General features: G+C 40.0%; 1 protein-coding gene across 12 annotated transcripts in view; it reads right to left on the reverse strand.

The window, feature by feature from the left end:
• The window catches only part of DGKI (diacylglycerol kinase iota), a 489355-nt gene that overhangs the window by 200346 nt on the left and 264110 nt on the right, over positions 1-24899 (reverse strand). For all 12 annotated transcript variants that reach the window (XR_006334812.1, XM_043871570.1, XM_043871568.1 and 9 more), the window contains 7 exons: positions 24075-24157; positions 22177-22237; positions 12108-12221; positions 10284-10421; positions 6953-7031; positions 1566-1621; positions 340-402 (listed from right to left, as the gene is read on the reverse strand). Coding sequence is in view for 11 of the 12 variants with exons in the window: in XM_043871570.1 (XP_043727505.1) it covers positions 340-402; positions 1566-1621; positions 6953-7031; positions 10284-10421; positions 12108-12221; positions 22177-22237; positions 24075-24157 (594 nt within the window). In the remaining variant the exon portion in view is untranslated. The remainder of the gene's footprint in view (positions 1-339; positions 403-1565; positions 1622-6952; positions 7032-10283; positions 10422-12107; positions 12222-22176; positions 22238-24074; positions 24158-24899) is intronic.

Here is a 24899-nt window from a genome sequence, read left to right on the forward strand (position 1 = left end):
GCAGTTTGCATTTCTCCTTTTGTGCCACCAGCATATGACACAAACAGTCAAATAGCAACATTTATTCTATTGTTCTGCCATGAGTTGGGCACCCTTCAGCATGACCAAACCGTGAATTTTTTCAGGAGCAAAATCCATCCATCTTATTTAACTTCATCCTCTGTTCAGTGCCCAACACATAACTGAATGCTCCTAAATGTTGGCTGAACACACCACACTCAATTCAGTTCAAGTTCTATGCAGCCCACTGATTAAGTACATAAACTGGTATTTAGGGTTTATGTTAGGGACAAGATATTTACATTCAAAGGGAAATGAGTCAACACATGCAATACTTACGACAACTTTAACATGTTTGGATAAATCTCTAGAGCTTCTCTGTAGGAAATCAGAAAAAGCTGCCTATACCACAAGGAAAGAAAGAAAAAAAAATGCTTCATTACACAGTTATGCCAAAGCCCTGCTTCTGTGTGATAGACAGGTCCTAGGAATTCTGAGTTATGCAAAAATACAAAATATAAAACAAATTCTCCAGAGTAATGTAGTGCAGAGGCTGTCAAGTTGAAAGCTTTCTCTTTGTTTTCAAAATGTAACTTATAATAAAATTTAAGATTGCAGTAGGAGTGAGAAAATGTAGGTAATTTCAAGGGTCAGTTTGGCGATCTGATGGCCTTTCCTGACCTTCCTCTTTATCTAGTAGATGCTGCTAAAATCTTTAAGCCACTGAGACTGTCTTGTTTCACCTCTTTTTTACTTCAATTCCCTCTACCCAGTGCTATAAACTTAAGCCACACTTTAAAAATCAGTATTCTGGATGCCCTTTTTTTTTTTCTTTCTTTCTAGCCATTCACACTCAGGGATGTCCCTGAGAAAAAGTAGTAAAAAGAAGAGTGCCCCTTTATCTCATATATGCTTCCATGAAAAACTCCCCATGGTCTCTCAATTTTGCATCCAAATGTCAATGCATAGGATACATACCCTTGTGAAAACTACATTCTTACCCAAGACTTGCCATACATCTCTCAGTCTACCTATATTTTCCAGTTCTCCAGCTTGACTTTGATGTTTGTTTTTCACACCACTTCTTGAATATCATTCTCACTCAGTGTCAGGACTTTAAAGTCCAAAGATAATGAACTCTCTGCCAGTCAACTTAAGAAACATACCTTACTTTTATTCTTCAGCCAACACATTAAGCATAACTATATATACACATAGGACTTCCCGGGTGGTGCAATAGTAGAAAATCTGCCTGCAATGCAGGAGACCTGGGTTCGATCCCTGGGTTGGGAAGATCCCCTGGAGAAGGAAATGGCAACCTATTCCAGTATTCTTGCCTGGAGAATCCCAAGGGCAGAGGAGCCTGGCAGGCTACAGTACATGGGGTTGCAAAGGGTTGGACATGACTGAGCACACACACACACACATAAACACACATGTAAACATCTGTGATGTGTATGTAATTATTAGCATAGTATATTAGCATCTTTATTACCATCAGTAAATTAGTATAAATCACATGTAATCATTGAAAATGAAGTGTAAAAAATGAAATGTATACTTACCCCTGCATAGAACATTTTATTTCGAAAACGACTGTTGAATTTCTCTGGATTCGCTTCTGTGAAAGGGAAAAGGTGGTTTTGTTATACAGGCTTCATTAGAAGTAGTGAGTTAGACAAGCACCCCTACGTTCTCTCCATCCCTCCCCATCCCAAGGAACCAACAGTTCCATTATCATGTTTCCCTCAGTTATAGGCAGTTGGCACAATAGCCCAGGGATACAAAATGTAGCCCCAAACTGTCATCAGTGGCAGTATCAACTGAGACATGCAAATTATTAGGCTCCACCCTAATCCTACTGAATTAGAATATCTGGGGGCTGGGGTCTAGGAATCTGGTTTAACAAGTTCTCCAGGTGATTCCCATGCACACTAAAGGCTGAGGCACTCTGGACTCTATTCAAAATAGAGAGTTGGTTGGGATACAGGGCAGTGGTGACAGAAGAAAGAGGGAAGGGAGAAGGGAAGAGGGTCTGTTGTCTGCTTTGACCTCCATGGAGCACAGCTTCCATAAACTATGTATGCAGTTCAAATTTAATATAGGGAATTTGGATAAAAATCAATGAAGAATTTGCTGTCACATTTTGCAAAAACTCCTAACTACCATCTATACTCTTATTTGTGACAGGCCTCAAAAAACCATTTGATTTAGTGAAGATATGTAAATATTATATTTTATATATATAAATATTTATCTATGGGGCTTCCAGATGGCTCAGTGGTAAAGAATCTTCTTGCCAATGTAGGAGACACAGTTTGATCTCGAGGTTGGGAAGATCCCCTGGAGAAGGAAATGACAGCCCACTCCAGTATTCTTGCCTGGGAAATCCCTCCTCCCAGAGGAGCCTGGAAGGCTACAGTCCATGCAGTTGCAAAGAGTCAGACACAAGTGAGCACGCACATATAGACAGATACAGATATATACAGATGACCTGCAGAATGGACTCAGGGCAAAAGACAGCAAAGGCTCTGACTGAGAATGGTTTAATTTTGTGTTTGTTCCTGGATGTTATATAGGTTGAAGACCATAAATAGATTAAACAAGAATCTTCATCAGAGAATGTTCACATGAATCCAAGGGGTGATAAAATCCCCAAATGAAATACTATTTCCTTACATTCTTTCTGATAAAATTCCAAGACATTCCAAAGGAACCCACTGTCAATGTTCATCTTCTATTTTATTCATTCATTATCTTTTCTTAGGAATATGTCTTTCTCCAAGTCATTTCTCATCAGACAGCTGGCTGACTGGCTGAAAGTGTCCATATCCTAACTCTATATTTGAATGGCAAACATGATACCAAATGACAAATGTCATAGAAACTAAAATTTTACCTACAACAGTCTACCTTCTGGCCCCTATAATTCACATCCTTCACATGTGAAAAACACATTCACTTCCTCCCAAGTCCCAAAAGGTCTCATTCCCATTACAGCATCAACTCAAAATCCAAAGACCTCATCTAAATCTCATTACTTCAAACTTGCCAAATCTCATCATCTAAATCATCTAAATGATTTGGCTCTGAATGTAATCCATTTATAATGATGATGAAACCCTGGGTATAATCCATTCCATTATTTTAACATATTAATCCCATCTTTGTGTATAACACAATAACATATGTGCCATTAGAATGGAATCCAAAACTCTACTTTTATCTGTAATTGGTCTTGCCTATTAGGGAGATATTAGCAAATATAAGCTTAACACTATGTTTATAAAAGCCAATAAGCAATTTGAACGCCATATAACTCGTGTGTGCGTGCTAAGTCACTTCAGTCGTGTCCAACTCTTTGTGACCCCGTGGACTGTAGCCCACCAGGCTCTTCTGTCCATGGGATTCTCCAGGCAAGAATACTGGAGTGGATTGCCATGCCCTCCTCCAGGGAATCTCCTCAACCCAGGGATTGAACCCATGTCTCTTACCTCTCCTGCATTACCACGCAGGTTCTTTACTACTAATGCCACCTAGGAAGCCCATATAACTCATACATCTTCCAAATTATCTGCATTGGATATTAAGCCAAACTTAAGACATCAGTTATGTATACATAAATGACTTCAATATCTATGCCTACAGTGACAGTGTCACCTTCAATTAAAATTGTATGTGTTATAAAAATCTTTTCTTTAAAAGTCACTGCACCTTAAGGACAAATATTTTTACCAGCATTATCTTCATTTTTCTAACACCATGGCAAAAATCTTTCACTCTGTATTAACCAGTCATCTAACCAATCTTTATCACAAGCTCCCTTGTCCCTCTGTACTTTTCTTTCCTGTCTGAAATGCCCTTACCCATTTTACTTCTTGTCTATATCACATTCCTTCTTCATTTACCACCATATTCCCTCCTACCCTTTCTGGAAACTTTCCCCTGATACTCTTCTTCTGTCAACAATCCCCACCAAACTCCCATATTATTCACTACCTATACATTTTCCTCTTACTATATACTCCCTCTACTTTTATCTTTTATATATGAGCCTATTCTCCAATTTAACATTCTATTCCTATAGCAGACATTTGAGACAGCCACTGGACTTAGCACAGGAAGATAAAAATAAGAGTCTTTTGCCCTTGTGTTGTTTAAAGAGGGGAAGACAGATCTGAAAATGAAAAATGTCATTTTGTAAACGCCATAAAAAGATGTCTATATAAGACGACTCCACGGACTGTAGCCCGCCAGGCTCCTCTGTCCATGGAATTTTCCAGGCAAGAATACTGGAGTGGGTTACCATTTCCTTCTCCATGTAAGACAAACTGGGGGCGGCGGGGCAGGATGAGGGGGTGGCTTCCACACATAGAGCAAATGATCAAAACAGTGTTCCAGAGGCAAGTACACTTGGGCCTAGAATGATGAGTAGATGTCACGCTGAGGTTCAAGATGCAAAAGAAGGTTACAGATAGAGAACCTTGAACAGGGTTTCTCAAAGGTCAACTGTGCTTGAGTCTTACTACCTGGGCAAGAGACTGGCAGTGTGTCCTTTGCAGTGATGGTGATGGTGAAATTTAGCAGTCCACTGAAAATAACACCTTTTCAAAGAAATCTGTCAGTTCACCATATGAATCATGAAACATTCATAATCCTTGAAACATGCTGATCTGCATGCCTCTTTATATTCAGAGAAAATAGCAAATCCTAAATCAAATTTAAATACTGCCTCTTCAGGAGTCATAATTATATTTCCTTGACCTTGTAGTGTAAGGTTCAAATCCTCTGAATAATAAGCAATTTCAATGAGGGTATGACTCGAGTGCCCAATCTCAGACTAAAAGTTTGATGTGTTTAATATCCTTCATGTCCCCCAAAGATGACTATCTAATTCACATAGCTGGCAAAGTGAGACCTAGCTTTGCTACCTGATAACCATAATCATTCTTACCATGACTATATAATAGTGGACTAGAGTATTTTCAATGTACTTCCTCAAGTACTGTCATAATGCAATAGTGTAAAGTACTGGGCAAGATTCCAACTGACAATTAAATGACCAATCCTATCAAATCTCTGAATCTTGTTCCAAATGATTACATGTTCTGTTACACAACAGTTCAGCCAGACGTGGCTTAGCCACTTTGAGAAGAATAAAACAGCATCTATTTTCCTATCAGATAAAGTATACCTTCTTATTTTAAAAATCACTTTTCAAAATTTATATTTTGGCTGCACCACACCACATGTTGGATCTGACTTCCTTGACCAGGGATCAAACCCACATCTTCTGCATTGGAAGCATGGAGTCAACCACTGGCCCAGCAGGGAAGTCCAATATACTTTCTTTCTGATCAAATTATTCAAATGTTTGCATTATTTACATACAAAGTCAATCAAAATGTTCAGCCTTTCTTTACTCCTTATTTGCTTTTCTACTGGTAATTCTAAAAGCATTTACACAGAAAACACCAATAATAAACTGTCTCAAAATGAATGTCATTTTAATTGTCCCTTCTAAAAGAAATACAATAAGTAATAAAAGTCTGCAACTGTCCCATGTCAATTTGATGGGCTATTTCATATCTATGCCAAAAACTGTTTCTGCAATTGAATTTTTTAGGATTCTGCTTTAGTGAGATTTATATTTATTACCCAGTCCATGTAAATGGATTGGCATAATTCCCAATATATTGTATGTTTTGACCAATATCTAGTAGGTTATTCTATGCAAGGTTATTTTTTTGGGAATGGCTCTCATGAGGCTTTGAATCACTCTGCAAGTATTGGATGCAAATGATACAAGCTTTGTCATGAAGTCACAGTCCCTGAGCAGCTGCGTTGGAGAACAGTTTGGAGTCTCAACTGTGGTTTGCATGGCTTCCAGCCACTATCTATCAACAAAAATAAGTACATATGACCCTAATGAAAATGCAGCCTCACTTTCTTCCTCCTCTTCCTGCAGTGGAGCTTGAGATTTCTTGACTATCCAGGTAAAAACACGTGGAAAACCCAAATAAACAGAAAGCAGCAAAAAAAGGAAAAAAATTAGCCTGATGGGCTTCCCTGGTGATTCATTGGTAAAGAATCCACCTGCCAATGCAAGAGACACCGGTTTGATTCCTGATCCGGGAAGATCCCACATGTCACAGCAACTGAGCCTGTGCACCGCAACTATTGACCTTGTTCTCTAGAGCCTAGGAGCCGTCCTACTGAGCCCAAGTGCCACAGCTATTGAAGGCCACATACCCTAGAGCCCATGCTAGGCAACAAGAGCAGCCACCGCAATGAGAACCCCCTCACACCGCAACTAGACAGTAGCCCTGGCTCACCATAACTAGAGAAAAGCCTGTGGAGCAATGGAGATCCAAAAAAAATTATATTAAAAAACCAGCTTGAGTAAGTATACCTTTCATCATTAATAATGATTTCTTTTTTACTTAATGCAAAAAAGATAGACTAACAGATACTAAAAAGTCCACACCTCTGGTATAGACACATTAGCCAATCTGTTTCAACATTTCGTGTATATTTATTGTGCACTGTCTCTAGATCCTCTCCATGAATATGGTATTCATTACTCTCAGTCAGCATCAATCCTCCCTTACCAGTTCTTCAGTCACTGTTTTTCCTCTTTTTTAATCACTTCTGGGTCGTTCACTGACTTTGGTTTCTAGTCAAACCTAAAGATTAGCAGTCCTGAGTCCTGGAGCACACAGCTGGTCCTGAGCTTTCCTGTCTCTGAGACCCTAAACAACGAGGTCTCAGGGTAACATCTGTAATAAGTTCCTATCTTACTGAGCTCCCAGGTTCACCATGGAAGTTCAAATGGAAAAACAGCAGTAGGGCACACTGTGGACACTTAAGTGATATGCAAACAAAAGGGAACATGCAAAACACCTGCTGGAAACTTCCTCCCTGGGAGATGGAAATGGGACGTTGTCCTCACCTCTGGATTCATGGAACTCCAATGTGACGTGCGCATCGAATCCAAGGCTGAAGTAGTTATTGAAAACATTCAGAGGGAGCTGCAATGATGAACAAAGGCAGAGGTAAAGTTGAAAGCCAGATACCTGTCTGTGAGGCAGGTCCCTGGGAGAAAAACCAGTCACAACCCAACGTAGGGGTGTCTACATAGAAGGAACAAGGGATTTTTTAATTAATTCTTTAGTGAAAGCTCAACTCATAGGATACTCTGAAGAATTTTAAATAGTTTAGGAAACAAGAGACACAACACAAATTATTACATGAGAACCATTCTTGTGGATATTATAACACGAGAATCTTGAGGGCTGAGGGACGCACATTTGTAACAGTTACAAGGGATGATTCACTAAACAAACTTTGCAAATAAACTTAATTGTAAGGATCACATCTAACCTTCTTAATCAGTGGATGCACATTTTTTGAAGAATTTACGTTCAGCAAATTAATACTGCAACTGAAAATAAATACCATTTAATTTGTTTACCCTTATTTTCTAAAAATCTATATTTTTGACAAAAGCCATGTAAGCAATAAGCCAGTGGGAGCCATTTAACTTTTCTCAACCTAGAGAAAAACTAAAAGTTAATTAAGAGAGTAGCACTGACATATATACACTATCATGTGCAAAACAGATAGCTAGTGGGAAGTTGCCAAATAGCACAGGGAGCTCAGCTTGGTGCTCTGTGATGACCTAGGGGTGGGGTGGGATGGGAGGAAGGTTCAAGAGGGAGGGGACATATGTATACTTATGGCTGATTCACACTGTTGTACAGCGGAGACCAATACAGCATTGTAAAGCTATTATCCTCCAATTAGAAATAAAATATATGTGTGTGTATTTATCAGTATTCAGATTTCTATTTACTCTATTAACTCTTATATCTTCAATATGACCATGAAATACACAAACACAGACACATAGATATATATACGAGCCTCAGCTTTCCTTGCCAGAGTCCTCTGGGTCCCTGGCTGTTACTGCTGCAAGTTGAGTAAAGGAGAGAACAAGCTATGTAGCCTGAAGTCCTGCATTAAAACTACAAAGCTGACATGATCTGAAGGCCTGTGCTTTAAGGTGAGAACAATTAGAAAAGCCTGTGGGAAATGCTAGAAGGCATACGGTGGTTCTTCCACTTTTTCTTCTGCAACCCAGATTGGAAGGTAAATGTTAAAGTAAACAGAGGGGAAATATTATCTCAGCCTGGATGATGTTTCCAGATAATGATCAGGTTTATCCTCCAGAGAGAAATGCACTCCTCTTCTATTAGACATAAGTGTTTAGCCTCAAGATTTCAAAAATTACTGGGTTTCCTATGCCCCTTGATCAGTAAGATTTTTCTCTTTGACTAGAGCAATAATCTTGTCCCAGTAAGAGAAAAATGAAATGAGAGGAAGAGTCAGAGAGAGAGCAAGAGAGACATTATTAATAATACAGAAACACAGAAGGCTGACTCAGAGCATATACTGATTCAGAGGTCAGCTTAGCCCTTAGAAGTGGTTACAAGTGACTGGAGAACAGGGAGAGAAACTCAACACACAGAACAACGCCAAAACATGTCTCACTCTCCTGGCTTCACATTTGAGAATGTCCAGTCCCTGCACTTAAACAAAAATACAAGTCCTTAGGAATGACAGCAAGGGTTGGTGATCCTGCCAAAAGCACAGATATGTTCATTTCTACCATTTATGTTCTTTTGGCTATGATTCTAACCCTTGTCTCAGCATCCGCTGATAACGTAGGAGAACATCTGGTCACCATTCTCTAAATAACATCACAATTTAATCTGTTTTAAGAGTACTTATTCATATTTTCCAGGAAAAATTGCCCCAATTTCCTACACATCTCCTTACAAATCCACTTTTGAAACCCTTTAATTATCTGGATTAATGTCCCCAGGCTACATCAAGAAGTCTTTCCATTTCTTAAGCTGTTGGGAAGAGAATTAAATAGAGATTGCTATTGAGGGCCTAACCATTCCAAGCTGAGTGGGGATAGGACCTTAACATTTTCATATGGAACATTTCTTTGTACTTTAGCTGTTTTATACCCAGTTTCTATAAGTCAAATACATTACAAAGAAGTATTATATCCCAAGACGATACTTGCTTAAATAACACTGTGACATTATGAACTCAAGGTCAACTGAGCAATCACGATAACTACAAAAAACCTTAGTTTCTGAGTCACAGTTTAGGTGAAAAAACTATGAAGGTAAGACAAAATATGTTTTAACCAATTTTAGTCAAATAAGTAACTTGAGCTTCTACCACAAATGGTTGGGATCTTGATGCTCATCAATAAAGGTGCATTTGTTGTTGCTTAGTCACTAAGTTGTATCTGACTCTTTTGTGACCCCATGGACTGTAGCCCACAATGCTCCTTTGTCCATAGGATTTCCCAGGCAAGAATCCTGGAGTGGTCTGCCATTTCCTTCTCCAAGGAAAGGTGACTGGTTTGGTCTAAAATGATACCAGATTCAAAGGCTGAAGCACCATGAAATCCTGGCTTCAATCAATGGTGTGATCCAATAAAGCAGGGATGCTACACGGATGCCAGGCCTTCACCCTACATCTACTTAATCAGAATCTCTGGGAACAGGGCCTTGCAATCTGCATTTCAGAGGCACACTGCCTGGAGATTCTTACACAACGAAAATGTGAAAACACTATCACAGAAGAAAAAGGCAAAGTAATAGAAAGCAAGTGGCTACTCAGAAACCTATCAGATTTATATGAAATTGAGGCCAGAACTTAAAACTGAATTTTCCCCTGAAGCTCTACAGTAGCATTTTTATAATTATATCCCTTGGTTTGTGAGATACAAGTTTAATTACTGAAGGAAAAACGCTAAGTCAAACATTTATTTAGGTGCATCTTTACATCCCAAACAAGTAATGAAATTGGAATTTTTGCTATCAGACCAGAAATCTCAGATGGTATCTTTCTATTGAAAGACGCTGTGCCTAATGTTTTCAGGCCATATGATTTTTTTTTAATCTCCTCATAGGTTTAAGAGTTTGCAATGAATTTGAAAGATTAGAAAACTGATATATTTCTGGTGTGGAATTTGACGATAGAGAATAGCTCCCTGCGCTACGGAAGCACTTAGGAAATCTTGATCTTTAGAAGTCTATGGGGCAGAATCACTGGATAGCATTATTCTCAAAGCCCCAGTAGCCATAGCCTCTATAGGAGGGAATCAGACATAACCCTCTGGCCAGGAATGTATTTCCTGTGGCTCAGGCAGAACAAACTCCAGGGTTCCCTTTCTGCAGAAGGGAAAACTCTCTAACCTTACACACGCCATCTTCCAGTTCTTCAGGAGGCAAGTCTGGATTTCTTTCCACGTGGAGGTTCCAGCGATCCAGCTGTACAATCGTCCCATCTTCTACTTGGCAAAGGATCTTAGAAACAGGCTCATCAGTGTAGCCCTAAGGAATCAAAGAATGAACACACTGCTGTCTGGAACAGTGGACAGTACAGCCAAAGGTATTGATGGTTCACGCCAGGCAGAGACCTTCTGCTGCAGCTCTCTCTTTATTTTGCAATTAACGAGGCTGAGAGAGTAAACTGTTTTCCTTGAGGTATTTAGAATTTAAGACCATAGTCATGGGTACGGTGCACAGAAATACCATCTCTAGTTGGTTTGAGCGGAAGAATGACTTCTGTCAGCACTAAGAACAGTCAATGGCAGGCATTTGAGAGCCATGCTGGATGGCTGTTTTTATCAGGGTGAAAACAGATATGCCCACATCTCCCTCTAAAGAAATCTGGAGGATACACAGAACAAGTGTATGTGGCGAAGCAGGAAAAGAATCAAGCAACATCCGCTAGATGATTTCTAATATTTCACTTCCCTCACCTCTCCCTGACCTTGTCCTAAGACACCATTCCTTTCAGGACCTAAGGCAAATCTGAGTGATGAACAGCTCTGCTAGGGAGCTATCTACTTACTCCTTGAGCACACATGACTGATAGCATGATTATTAAGGATGATCAAGTCACTGATTTAGATAAGAGGAACTAATACTGATAAACACATTAGCTGCCTTATGAAAATATATTATTTATACTGTGCTTACTTAAAATTAAACAGAAGACCTCTGGGAAGTTAATTCACCCAAGGTCAAATAAATATCTGCTAATACCCTGACATAATTATCACCCATGGGAGGTTAATACACCCAAAAGCCAGATTAATATCTGCTAATATCTGAAGATAATTTTCATCGGGCCCAGCCCAGGCAATAATTTCATATGAGCAGTTAAAAAACCAGTCAGGCAGCATATGTTAGCATATTATACTTTCTTACTTTCCTAATATTGTAAAAATATTAATGATGATGATGATAATAATAATAATAATAGTTTTTAAATGATTGTTGTTTAGTTGTTGTTTAATCGCTAAGTCATGTCCGACTCTTTGCAACCCCATAGACTATAGCTCACCAGCCTCTTCTGTCCGTGGGGTTTTTCGAGGCAAGAATACTGGAGTGGGTTTGCCATTTCCTTCTCCTGGAGATCTTCCCAACCCAGGAATCAAACCTGCGTCTCCTGTATTGCAGGAGGATTCTTTACCACCGAGGCACCTGGGAAGCCCCTTTTGAATGGCTGGTTAAACTGCTTTCAACAAGTTTGCCTGAAGTTGACTCCATGGTGAAAAGGAAAGTTGGCTACCTCTACAGCCAAAAGCCTGATGACATTAACTAGAAAACTAAAAGCTCAAACGAAGCCATGACTCTTCCAAAGTGAGAATCAGAAATCTGAACCAGATTCATCAGGGCAGGACTAGGGGTCAGGAGCAACTCGTGTCTCTGTAATTGCTTAATATGAGGACCAACCCACTCCCTGGGTACCTGTGACTACTGTCTTTTAATGGATACCTCAAAAAGACCCAGACCTGTGTACTATAACCCATTTAAAAAAAATAAAACTTCCTCTTCTCTAGCTGACTATAGATTTAAACTGAAGATAAAACCCTGGTTCATGGGGACCTAGATTCTCAACTCTAACTTGCTCCTTGAACAAGAGGAGCACATGTGCCTTCCACTAGAGCACCTGTGGATTCGGGGACTCCACCGCTTGATGACGTGGGCAGCCCCTGAGGACATGCTTACCCCTCCCCAGTTGAGAGTCCGAGCCAGGTCATTCCCAGTCCCCAGAGGAAGGACCCCGACGGGAGGCTGAGGGCTCAGCTGCAGTTCATCCAGAATGGAGAGGATCCAGCCCACCTACAGACATGTGGGGGCCAGAAGAGAGAGAAGAAAGATAGATAAGTTACAAAGAAGGCAACCCGAGAACAGGAGGCTTTAAAAGGAGCAAAACAGAATAGGCATATTTTTCTTTAAAAATCCAGCAACCGGGAAACAGAAAGGGCACTTATCCAAAGCAGTTTCAATGCGCCAAGTCTCTTCACAGGGAAAAAGAACCATTTTGTATACACCATATCATGTAAGCAAAACTAGACCTGTTCATCTGTGTGTTTAGTATGTGTGTGCGCTCCGTCATATTTGACTCTTTGCAACCCCATGGACTGTAGCCATGGGGTTGCAAAGAGTCAGATGCAGACTCCTCTGCTCATGGCATTTTCCAGGTAAGAATATTGGAGTGGGTTGCCATTTCCTTCTCCAGGGAATCCTCTTGACCCAGGGATTGAACCCACATCAACTAGAGATCTACTTTAAAATTCAGGAGAGTTTACAATTTAGGGAGGTTGGTTCATCGCTAGGGCATTTCAGGAAATCAGACTAAATCTCAATTTTGGCTCACACCGGCTTTGTCATCTTGATTAAATATTTAACCACAGTAAGACTCATTTATTTGATTTTCAAAATGAAGGTAATAATACCTACCTCACAAGACTGTTTATAGATTAAAACTAAAACATATATAAAAACCTTGATATGGTGCATGGCTTATGGAAGTACTCATTAAATGGTTACTCTGTATGTTATCATCTTAGAAATTAGTAGTGCTTTCCTAAATATCCCTATATTCCTCTTAATGAAACATTGAAAAACATAATTATGGATGAACTTAGTACTTATTATAAGTTTAGGCAGAAAATGGATACTTATATACTAGAATCATATACTGTTCAATCTTTTTCTAAGATAAATAATACTTGGTGTTTTGTCTTATTATAACTATTTAGCAAAATTACCCCAAACTTGGAAACAGCAAAAAGAAACTTGAATATCCTCACAGTGTTATTCTAGAGCGTCACAAGGCTTATCTAAGAACTTCATGAGTGTAAGTTACTGGGAGAATTTTTGTCCTATAGAGATACAAACATTGAGAAGAGAAGATCACTTTAAATGCTCTGGTTTTATTTCCCCATCAGAACATAAACCAATTTTGTCTCAAATTTAGAAAAATTATTCTGGTATAAACTACATAATTCCTTTCCTCTTCTTCTCCAATAAACTGGTGGTGTTATCTTGCTAGCTCCTTTATTATAAACCTAAATAAAGTTTTTAACATTTACTGACTCTAAAGTTGTTTGAGAATCATGTTTAAAATTTTTTTAAACTGTATTTTAACAGTACATTTATTGAACACTACTATATAATAAGGCATGGGAATAAGGAATTGAAATAAAAAGATGAGTGAGCCACTCTAAGATAAGGCAGAATGCTTGCTCTCAAGGATTTTGCAATTAACAAAAAGAGGGGCATACTGATCTTTTCTGCGTGCTAGTCCCTAAGCAAAGCTTTCTACTGAATTATTAAACTTCAAAACTACTCTCTACAATAGATATAATTTTCATTCCCAATTCGTAGACAAAGAAACCAAGGCTTGAAAGGTTCAGTGACTGCCTTAACATCACATCATTTATACGGTAGAGCTGACACTCAAAGCTAGGTTTGCCACCCATCAAAGGTCAACCTCTGAGCCATTCTGGTGCAAGGAATGTTTCAGTAAAGAACTAAACTCAGCTCCCAAGTGGCCTGACCATCCCAGAGTCAATGGCATGGACCTTCGGGATCTTTGGAGCACTGGGGAATCCTTGGAAACTGCTTAATCAAATTCAGTTAATTTGCAGATTTATTAACTGAGGTACACAGAGGCTATGTTATTTGCTCAAGACCAAATAATCAGAAGTGAAAGAAACAGTCATAACCAGGTCTGCTGACCCCTTATCTAAAACCCTTTCTCCTTCACGGTGACTGTTTTTTAAGATGTCAGACTTGCCCATCCATCAAGAAGCCTAAAACTGTGTTTACCTTTTAGAAAGCGGTAACACAATGCTGGCCCAAGGTGGGAAACTAAACATTCAGATCTATACAAGGGTCCACAAGTCCCCTCATTCCCCCAAACTGAGCAAAGAACCCCTAGACAAGTCCTCAGATTCCCACCCAGGGCTTCTTTAGCTCTTCTTTGACACAACACTCACTAAGCTTGCTATTGAAGTAAAAGGAAAAAAAAAAATGCCAGACACTAAAGTAGTGCTAATGACCATGTTAAAGGTTGTTCCTCGGCCTCTGAAAACATAAACGAGATGGAGTCAAAGCAGAGGCCTCTAATAAATGATGAGCAGGGGGTTTAAAGGTCATGAAGAAGGACACTAAAACTCAGAAATCCCAGCAATCTGGGCTCCCTGACTACAGCTGTAAACAGCCCTGAGTAGAACCAGAGACTCAGAGAGGAGGTGGAACTTACAGGAAATCTAATTCAACATTCCATATACAGCAGGGAAAAGAAGACAGACTTCAACTTCTCCGAGAGATGCTCCTGCAGCTCCCCTATTCTGATTTATACTCACAAGTCAAATCTAAGTTCTTTTAGGTAGATTTAAATTAGAAATATTTTTCTAGTGTTCCTTTGAAATAGGTCTGTCTTTTCTGGATAAAGATAATGCTATGAGTTCACACTTTGAACATTCTATTTCCCTCTAGACAGAAAAATAGGAGGAAAAAAAGTCTCCGTGGGTCAGAAACAAAGAAAGCACAGAGGGGCAAGCAGAGGAAGCCAGGAGTTTGGCTTCTGTCTGATTACAGGGGATAAAAGTTCACCCCTTGCTGGCAGGAGGCTGTGTATGAACCAGACTCCCTATGTGGTCAGAAGAAAAGAGGCCAAGAAGAAAGGGTGAGGAGCCACTGCCTGAGGCCATCATCCACAGAAAGCTGTGATGCCTTCGGGCTGGAGGGATAAAGCTTCTATTATGAGTTGAAATGCCCATGAGCTTGTTGACACCTGAAACACCCCTGACCCAGGGTCAGGAAGGGAGCCCTAACCACTTATAGAAAACCCAACTCGAGTCTCAGGATCCTGGAAACCATTCAAACTACTAGAAAAGATTAGTACAAGGGTGCAGAGAAAGAAAAGGGGAAAATCAAACACAGCAAAACAGCTTCCTCTGAAGTCGAGCCTACAGAGAGAAATTCTAAGTCCCAGAAAGAACACTAAGAGTAAGATAGACCAGAAGGTCAGAGAATAATTTACAACCCATGAAACACAAATAATTGTCAAGTAACTTTGAAATAAGTATCCCATAACGTCCATGAATTGATAAAGTGTCTCCCAATAGATCTCTGATCAGTATAATTGTCCTCATTCAAACTTTAAGAATTGTTCTTTTCTTTTTTTTCTTGGAAGGCTGCCAAGAATCCACATGAAACTGGTGTGATTCCACAAAATGGCAAGAGTCCTCTGGACCCTCTGACTTCTCACCATCTCCTTTCCCTTTCACACTTGGCCTAAGTATAGGCTTCCCCAGTGGCTCAAATGGTAAAGAATCTGCCTGCAAAACAGGAGACCCAGGTTCGATACCTGGGTGGGGAAGATCCCTTGGAGATGGAAATAGCAACCCACTCCAGTATTCTGGCCTGGAGAATCCCTTGGACAAAGGAGCTTGGTGGGCTACAGTCCATGGGGTTGCAAAGAGTTGGACACAGACTGAGCTACTTTTGCTTCACTTTCAAGCATAAAAGGAAAACATACAGTTGATTTGAATGTAAAGGACCTTCCCCTTTCTTACAAGTTGATTTGGTTTAAAAAAAAAAAAACTGCAGAAATAGATTCTCTCTCCTTTTCCAATAGCCAGTTTGTTGTTGTTCAGGTACCAAGTCGTGTCTGACTCTTTGCGACTCCATGGACTGCAGGACACCAGGCTTCCCTGTCCTTCACTCTCTCCCAGAGTTTGCTCAAACACATGTCCATTGATTTGGTGATGCCATCCAACGGCCAGTTAACCAACCATTTAATTCTTCCCTGAATACAAGCAGGCATCATCAATTACATAACCCTTGGAGTCATCAAACGTCTTCTGCCTTTCACAGCACAGATATTTTTGTCTTGAATCCACAGTTCTTTGGCTAACGTGGGTCTGGATCTTTCTTTCACACAACTCTTGAATAATTTTTCCCATCCAAGAGCTACATCATCACTACCCAACAACCACCTTCCCCAAAAGGCAACATAACTGAGGGAAGGCACAGAGATGGGGGGTGACTTGCTGTATCAGAAGCCTGGCTCCATCACATACTGGCCAGGTGAGCCTGGGCAAGTCAGTTAAACTAAGTTCCCTCCTATGTAAAAAGGGATAACAGTACTTGCCCCATAGGGGCATTTTATCAATTAAATGACATAAAGATGTTGATTACCAGGTGCCTGACAAATAGGAAACCCTAAAATTAACATTAACTGCTCTGAGTTAAGCTGTATTTTTCTTCCTTTTTCTTTACTTCATCCATAAAAGTCCAGTTTCCTAGAAGCAAAATGCCTTTTTCCTGTCTCTCCACTTCAAAGTTGAGCCTTGAATTTCACAGATTGATCCCAACGCTGACTGCCAACAAGTCACAAAGTCTTGCACAGACCATCAAAAAAAGTAAAAGCCAGGTTATACAATAGCAGAAAGGCGAAAGAGACAGGGCATGGGGGTAGAGGGAGCAGGGCGGTGGAGGGGAGAGACTACAGAACAAATACACCTACAAGAGAAGGAGGCATAAAAGATCTCCAGTAATAGTCCCTGTCTCTGCCCCTATGAGAACAAAACTATATAAAAGGTCTTAAAGTCCAAAGGCATTATCGGCTGTTATCAGAGGCTCTCCCTTCCCAGGACCCAGGACCCTGCTCCTGCTGGAAGTCCAGACGCATATTTGTCGGCAGGACTGTGCTTGCTGGGAATATTGCATTACCCCAAATCATCTCCACAAGCACCTCTTCAATTAAACTTAATTAACTGCAACACAGGGCACTTGGCATATTTTCCATCACAACTGAAGAATGGGCAGGGTCATTTTCCAGGTAGCAGAGCTCCTTCCTGCCTTCATGTTAAGAAAAGCAGGGCTGACTGGTCTAGCACACCAGGGTTCTGGGCTTCAACCCTGAGCAAAGCAGCCCAGCCCTGAGGCTGCAGCAGTTGCCCGATGCTGCCACCTCCTGGCCACATTCAGCTATAACTATCACCAGATAATTGCCCACGTGCAGGTGGAGCAGTGTTTCCATTCAGCAATATGCTAGCTTGAGAACTGGCTGAGGGGTGGACGAACAGGACCGTGAATTGACATTTTCTTTGAACAGAGCGGGTGCACAATTGCCTTTCCTCATATTATCTGCAGGCAGAAAAGTAAAGGATTCTCATATAAAGAAATCAAAAGAACGAGGGGAACATTTCTGCACCCTGGAAGACCATCTAAAGACAGCATTTGACAACTAGATTCCCTTTCTAACATGTACACTGCCATTCGTCCTTTTGATATTTTTATATTTGCACTTAATTGTTTACAAAGTCACTCTATGGTAAGATAAATGTTTAAAATCAGCCCTAAAGGAATTGAGAAAAAAGCCAAAATATGAGTTGTTTTTTTTTTTTTTAATACAATGTAGACTTTAGCCTGTCCATTCTCTCACTGGCATGAAGACAACTGAGGTTACACCATGGGCTGCTTCTCAAGAGAGTGTGGGATGTGGAGAGGTTGAGAGAGAAAAGGCATGTGGAACAATTTTCTTGCTCTGTCAATTAGAGGGAAATAGACCTCTCTTCGCTGTTCTGTGCTGCAGGGAGCCAGGGCATGGGCGTGCCTTCTGGTTAGCATGTATCCTCACCTGGGGAAGCCAACTGAACCAGAAATAAGCATGCTGTAGTTCAAGTCCATTTAACTTCAGCCCTTGGGAAAGAGTCAGCAGGGTTAAGGGTGGACCTTTGGGTCCAGCCCAGTTCATCAAGGCCAAGGGCAGGTAAGGACAGATAGCATTTCATCTTGAGGATCCTTAAGGAGGGAAGGCGGCCTGCAACTTTAGTGTCTCAGTTTACAGACTCCTTGATATTTAAGCAAGCAGCAGCCATGGGGAGTTGGATGGGTGGAGATGTGGTCAAAGAAAGGACAGAATGCAAATCTACCCCATGACCAAAGAGGGAATATGCTAGTTTAAAACATGAAGATTGGAGATCATTCTGAGTTATTTTCTCTCCACCTAGAGATCAAAGATGGGACCAGCCCACTGGATACCTGCAACTCTGTGACCATCTCGGGATTCTGTAAACCAGTTACCAAGAGCCTGAAACCGTGGCGCTGTCCCCTGCAGCCACCACTGGCCAGGTGTGGTCACAGGCTGCTCGAATGTGGCTGACCCAAGCTGGAGGCGCTGCAAATTTAAAATATAGGCTGGTTCTGGAGACAGTACAAACTGAGCAGAAAATATCCCATTAGTAACTTTATACTGAGGGTGTGTTGAAATGATAGTATCTTGGGTATACTGGGTTAAAGAAAATATATTATAAAATCAATTTCACCTGCTTCTTAGTAAAGTGTCTTCTAGAAAACTTAAAATTAAAAACTGCAGCTTACATAATAGTTCTCCTAAACAGCAATGGTCTATACTAATATAATGCTACAACTGTGAAGACCCTTAGGGACCCAAATGTGTCTGTTTTCAGACTTAGAACATCTCAGAAGGGGTTAAGGAACTTGCCAAAAGCCACAGCAATGGTGGCGCAAGCATCTCTTCCTCTTCCAAGTGCAGTATATGCCTCCTTGTACTTTTCAACAGCATCAAATTAAAGTAACTCATATTGAAGCCTAAGAACTTTTTTCCAAATTAATGCAAGATGTCTGTATATTAAACTTACTTTGTATATAAACTGATGTGATTAAGGATTAACATATCCTCATCCCAACCAGTCAAAAGTATTCCATTTCTGATTCCTCCTAGAACCTTGTCACTTAGAATTCTGATAACCTCTACAGTGATAGACACACTAAATGAAGGCTGACCACCTGATGTCAAACATGTACCCAGCACTCAGGAATTACCCTTCATTTGCCAAGAGCCAAGAGCTTCTCTTCATGATTCCATCAGCAGGCCTCTCCTTCAAACAAACACTCAAAATTAAAAGTTTCATATTCTAAACTGATAAAATTAAAAATGTTAATCACGTACCTGGATAAACACATCATAAACCTCAGATACCTTTCACAGCACAACTTGTTTTAACAAGGTAAAATAAAATCTGGTTTTATATAAGGTAGAAGATATGCAAAGTTTTGATTCTACATGATTGGACTACAGAGGTTACCACTGACAAAAATAATTAGCTCAAAAGAATGCGTCAATTCTAAGGGAAACATACCACTTTTCATAGCTGTTGTACATATAAATGTCTACTGCAGTTCTGAACTATGTAGAAGGATGTAAAAACTGAAGCTAGGATCATAGATAAGGTAGCAGGAAGGAAAAAGCTCCTAGAACATAAATGAGAAGTTACATCCAGGCTTCTGGAAGACCTAGATTATGGTCTAGGTCTTCCAGATACCTAATTATGGTATCTGGAAGATACCAAAAAGATACCTAATTATGGTATATTTAAAGAAGAGACGCTAGAAAAGATAAGAAAAGCAGGAGAACCAGGTAGTCTATAACTCAAGAAGGTGACACTAATGACACCAGAAAGTATTTCTAGAAATTCAACACTGTGATTGGATCTGCTCATTAGAACTCATTATGTGTATTGCTTATTAGCTGCTTAATCGTGTCCAGACTCCTTGCAACCCCATGGACTATAGCCCACCAGGTTCCTCTGCCCATGGAATTCTTCAGGCAAGAATACTGGAGTCGGTTGCCATTCCCATCTCCAGGGGATCTTCCCAATCCAGGGATGGAACTCTTTACCATCTGAGCCACCAGGGAAGCCCAGAACTCATTAGGGTGGTACCAAATCTCATTCATTCTGGGTTTTGTCCCACTGATGGCATCACTGACTCAATGGACATGAGTTGAGCAAACTCCAGGAAATAGTGAAGGACAGGGAAGCCTGGCCTGCCTGCTGCAGTCCATGGGGTCGCAAAGAGGCAGACACAACTTAGCGACAATGACAAATCTCTCTCATTCTGGGTTTTGTCCCAGGCACTCTATCAAAACTATTTTCCTGAAAACCACCAGTTACCTCCTAGTCTGCAAATCCATAGTAATCCTTCAGTCTCTTAATAATATCATCACTGCTGTCTTGAAACTTCTTTGGGAGTTGTTTTTCTTGATAAGACTACTGGTGATAAGATAGATAAGACTTCTATCTTTTTCTCTTCTTTTGAAATTCAGCTCTGACTCCATAATTACAAACGTTTCACATGTGTCTGGACTTGGCTCTTCTTTCTCTTTCCTTTATGCTTTGAATTTCCATGTTTCCAAACATTTCTCTAATTGCAGAGAATACTTCAATACCACAAAACCTAGAACAGTGCTCTCTACACATACCCGCTGAATGGATGGGGGTGGGCAGAGAGAGGTGAGGGGAGACGCAGGGGATAAGGGGAAGTTTGGAAGGTGGAACAGCCAGGCCATGACGAAGCCCAAGATATGAAGATGGCACAGGCAGCCAACACGGATTTGAGGTAGTTGTCATTTAAGAGAGAGAAAGGACCCTGAATTCAGGATACCAGGGGTATCGCAACAGTCAAATAATTCTGGAAAGCACCAGGTTAAAGAAAGCAAAATAGGTTTGGCTTCTTTAAGGCTTTATAATGAGTTTTATAAGCTAATAATGTGTATCAGAGTCTCAAAGAATAGTAAACACTATTTTTTCAACTGAAAATTGTTTTCCTCTCCACAGAAAATCTTAAAGGACTAGTGGAATCACTGTTTAATTTCTTTCTGGTTGTGCTTATTAGTATATAATGTGTATTCAGTGGAGCATTAAGTGCTCACGTGCTGTGAGAGATAAAATTAGAAGATTCTGTTGCTACCTTTGAGAATAAAACATTCTAATTAGGAAAATTAGAGAAAAGCCAAAGATAGTTCATAATAAAATCCTATGAGATCAGACTCTAAATACAGAAGAAAAGATACTGAACAGCAAAATCTAAATGTCACCATTCTCAATTATTTGCCTTTGCTAAATATAGCAACATAAGTAGAGGGCAAACTGAGAAACAGATGAGACAAACTGGGGGAAATACACCGTGATGTTAAACGTCAGCCCAATTCCATCTCTTCTCCTAAAATGACTCCAAAGAGGACCAACTATGATCTTTAAGATAAAACGTTGGTCAATATTCTAACTTTTATTTCCATGAGTTAAAAAAAAAAAGGCAATAATTCAATTGTGTATGCATATTTCTCTTCCAGAATTGTGACCAACTATTAAGAATATCTGGAAATAGGTCAGTTTCTGTTTTAAAAATCATTTAGTCATCTATGATCTTCATTCTAGTGATCTGGCTAGAAGATCACTTCTAGTGATCATAAGATCATTCTAGTGATCTAGTGATCTTCATTCTAGTGATCACTTCATTCTAATGATTCTTACTTTGTGGAAAAGGGAAAGAGACAGAACAGCGGGACGGGGAACAGAATTTAGAAAGATCAAGACTGAATCCTTAACGCCAATAACAAGAGTCCCTCCTAACCCTTAGGGGCTTAGATTCACATAAGAGACAAATGTTTTAGGGCAGTGGTCCCCAACCTTTTGGCACCAGGAACTGGTTACATGGAAGATAATTTTTCCAATGACCGGGGTTGGGGGAGGATGGTTCAAGTGCATTACATTTACTGTGCACTTAACTCCTATTCTTATTATATCAGTTCTACCTCAGATCATCGGGTATTAGATCCCAGAGGTCGGGGACCCATGCTTAGGGGACTGGAAAGACTGTGAGGTGGGAATGAAGAAAGATAAATGTTTCCAGGAGAACAAATGCCAGACGGAAGAAACCAGGAAGAGAACTGGATTCTCTTCCAAGGACCTACCGTTCCATCCCCACCACAGGCCAGAATCCGCAGGTTTGGTACCTTCCTATACAGCTCAAGCCTGTGGGGGAAACAGAGGAAAAAGTTAATGAGAGAGCCTATCCCTGGCCATGGCAGAGAGCATTATTCCAACACACAGCACAAAAGAGGGGGAGGGGCAGGTGAAGAAAACGCATAATCATGAGGATGGTGATAGCTTCAAAACTAGCTACAAAGTGACTCAATCGGAGTGATCACAAGAGGACTGACTCCAACAATCAGATTAGAGGTTGGCAGCAAACACCGTTTTTAAGTGGCTAGTATTGGAACATCCTAGCGCTTATTTCCCATAACTCCTATTAATGTGTCAACTCACATTATTTTCCTCATTAGTGTCAACTTCCTTCTTTTTCTTTCTAGTCATTCTCCTCCTCCTTTCTCAGACAAAACCATCATTAATCCATAGTCCTTATAAGTCTCTTCCTTATATTTGATTAGCTTTCCTCAGATCTATTTATTTTTCAGACTTATACTTCCCACTCTTAACCCTAGAAAACCTTCTTCAGAGAGATGGGACACTCCACTAGCATTATTACAACTGCACCCACAATTCCACTCACTTGCTAATACTAAAACCTCCATTTATACTTCTCAGCCCAAAGAGGGAAGATGCACCGAATTTTCTTTTGATTTTGTCTGCTTGAAATTAGATCTTTCCTGTTGTCTCTGAAGAAAATGCAATGACACTTCCCCTACTAAAATGCCTGCTGAAGTGAAGATTCTAATGGCTCTATTCCAGAAACATCACCTTATTTACATTAAATGACATTTTTTCTGAAAACAGTTCCTGTCTTGCCATATTCTTCATTGTGATCTATGAAGTTATCTACCTAAAGTCTAACTGAAAATGATAAAATCTTAAGGAAAGTAAACATAAAAGGACAAAACCCATTAAGATTTGCCTTAATACATTTGAATGCAGGAAAAAAAAATAGAAGTCTTATAGCAAACTCTAGTGGCAAAGAAGTTCATAGATTAGAAGAATGACAACAGAAATTAATTTTCATGATTAATGTTCTCCTGCATGCTTAAAATATATAATTTATCCATTTCATAGAGGAATATTATTTTTCTAGAAATTATCTGAGTACCTCTTTGCCTCTGATACTACTTATTGAAAAGTAGTTAGTATCTCTTTAGCTCTAAGGTTTAACAGATGAAATCTGAACTGTCTTATTAGATGGGTTTTAAAAAGGGAACCAGACAACAGCAGAAACGGCCCTGGCTCTTCCCTACCATACACCCTTCCACCAAAAGGAAGATATAAGATACATGTCACCTAAAACTAGACTTTATTTTTTACCCCTTTCAACAAAAAATAGAGAATGAAATTTCTGAGAGGCTCAAATAAGGGATTAAACAGGAACTAGACTGTCTCCCCCACTCTGCTATGGAATCTACAGGTATAATCAATTCCTTCACTTCACAAGTGGTCATGGATGCATATACACGCAATCTCTAAATCAAATAAACAAACACATTCATAAACAGATCATGGCCATTCTCCACAGATACACTTGTTCCTGTTAAGGCACATCTCCAAAGCCGTACATGCAGAAGTAGAAAAAGGATGGATCCTTCTCAATTCAGACTTGCTCCTTATCTACAGTTACACGCGTCTAAGCAACAAATACAAGAGGAGTTAATAACTCACTGGATATGCGTTGAATAAAACTTAGCCAGTGAAGAGGGGAAACATCAGGTGAAGTTTTAGAGGGAGAGTAGTAGAGGTGAGCAAGTAGATGAAAGACAGAAAATACTTCATGATGTAATCAAATAATAAAGCAGAACCCCGAAGCAGAAAGATCTTCTCACTCGCCTAAAACAGTATGAACCACGGAGGGTATTTCCAGACTTACGCATCTTTCGGTCCTTCCTGAGAAAGGTCAAAGACTTGCCGTGGATTCAGGTACCACATGAACATCTGCAGGACTTTGGTTCCCTGTAACAACAACAACAAAACAAGACAATAATAGGAAGAGGCTTCCAAATATTAGCTCCTCATTTAAAGAATAAAAATAAATCCTGTTCTGAAAAATAGTATCAATAATAAACAGTATAGAGTAGTAGTTAAAAGTCATGGGCTTTGGCCATCTCTATACATAGGTTGAATACTTACATTACACTCTGTTAACTTATGTAACTCTGAGAAATTTTTCTAACTTCATTAAGCTCAGCTCTCAATGCAGAGATTAAAATGCCTACTTCACATTGTGCTGTGTGCTAAGTCACTTCAGTCATGTCCAACTCTTTGTGACCCTGTGGACCACAGCCCACCAGGCTCCTCTGTCCGTGGGATTCTCCAGGCGAGAATACTGGAGAGGGTTGCCATTTCCTCCTCCAGGAGATCTTTCCAACCCAGGGATCCACCCTGTGTCCCTTACATCTCCTGCACTGGCAGGGGAGTTCTTTACCACTAGCGCTACCTGGGAAGCCCTTCACAGACTTGCTGCAAAAATTAAATACAGTGTGGATGGCATGCAGTGAGTGCTTAATGATTGAGCCCTATTAGCTTTTGTCATCATTATTTAATTCATGAAAATCCACATAGGAAAGTTAGTCAACTTATGCGATTTAACATTAATTTTTATTTTATTATGCAGATCACTACTGTCTTTGCATAGTATGAAATATGGACAGTATTAACTAAATATAATTTTCTTGAAATAAATGTTTTTAACTAC

Source organism: Cervus elaphus, chromosome 18 (assembly GCF_910594005.1).
Source record: "Cervus elaphus chromosome 18, mCerEla1.1, whole genome shotgun sequence".
Taxonomy (NCBI): Eukaryota; Metazoa; Chordata; class Mammalia; order Artiodactyla; family Cervidae; genus Cervus; species Cervus elaphus.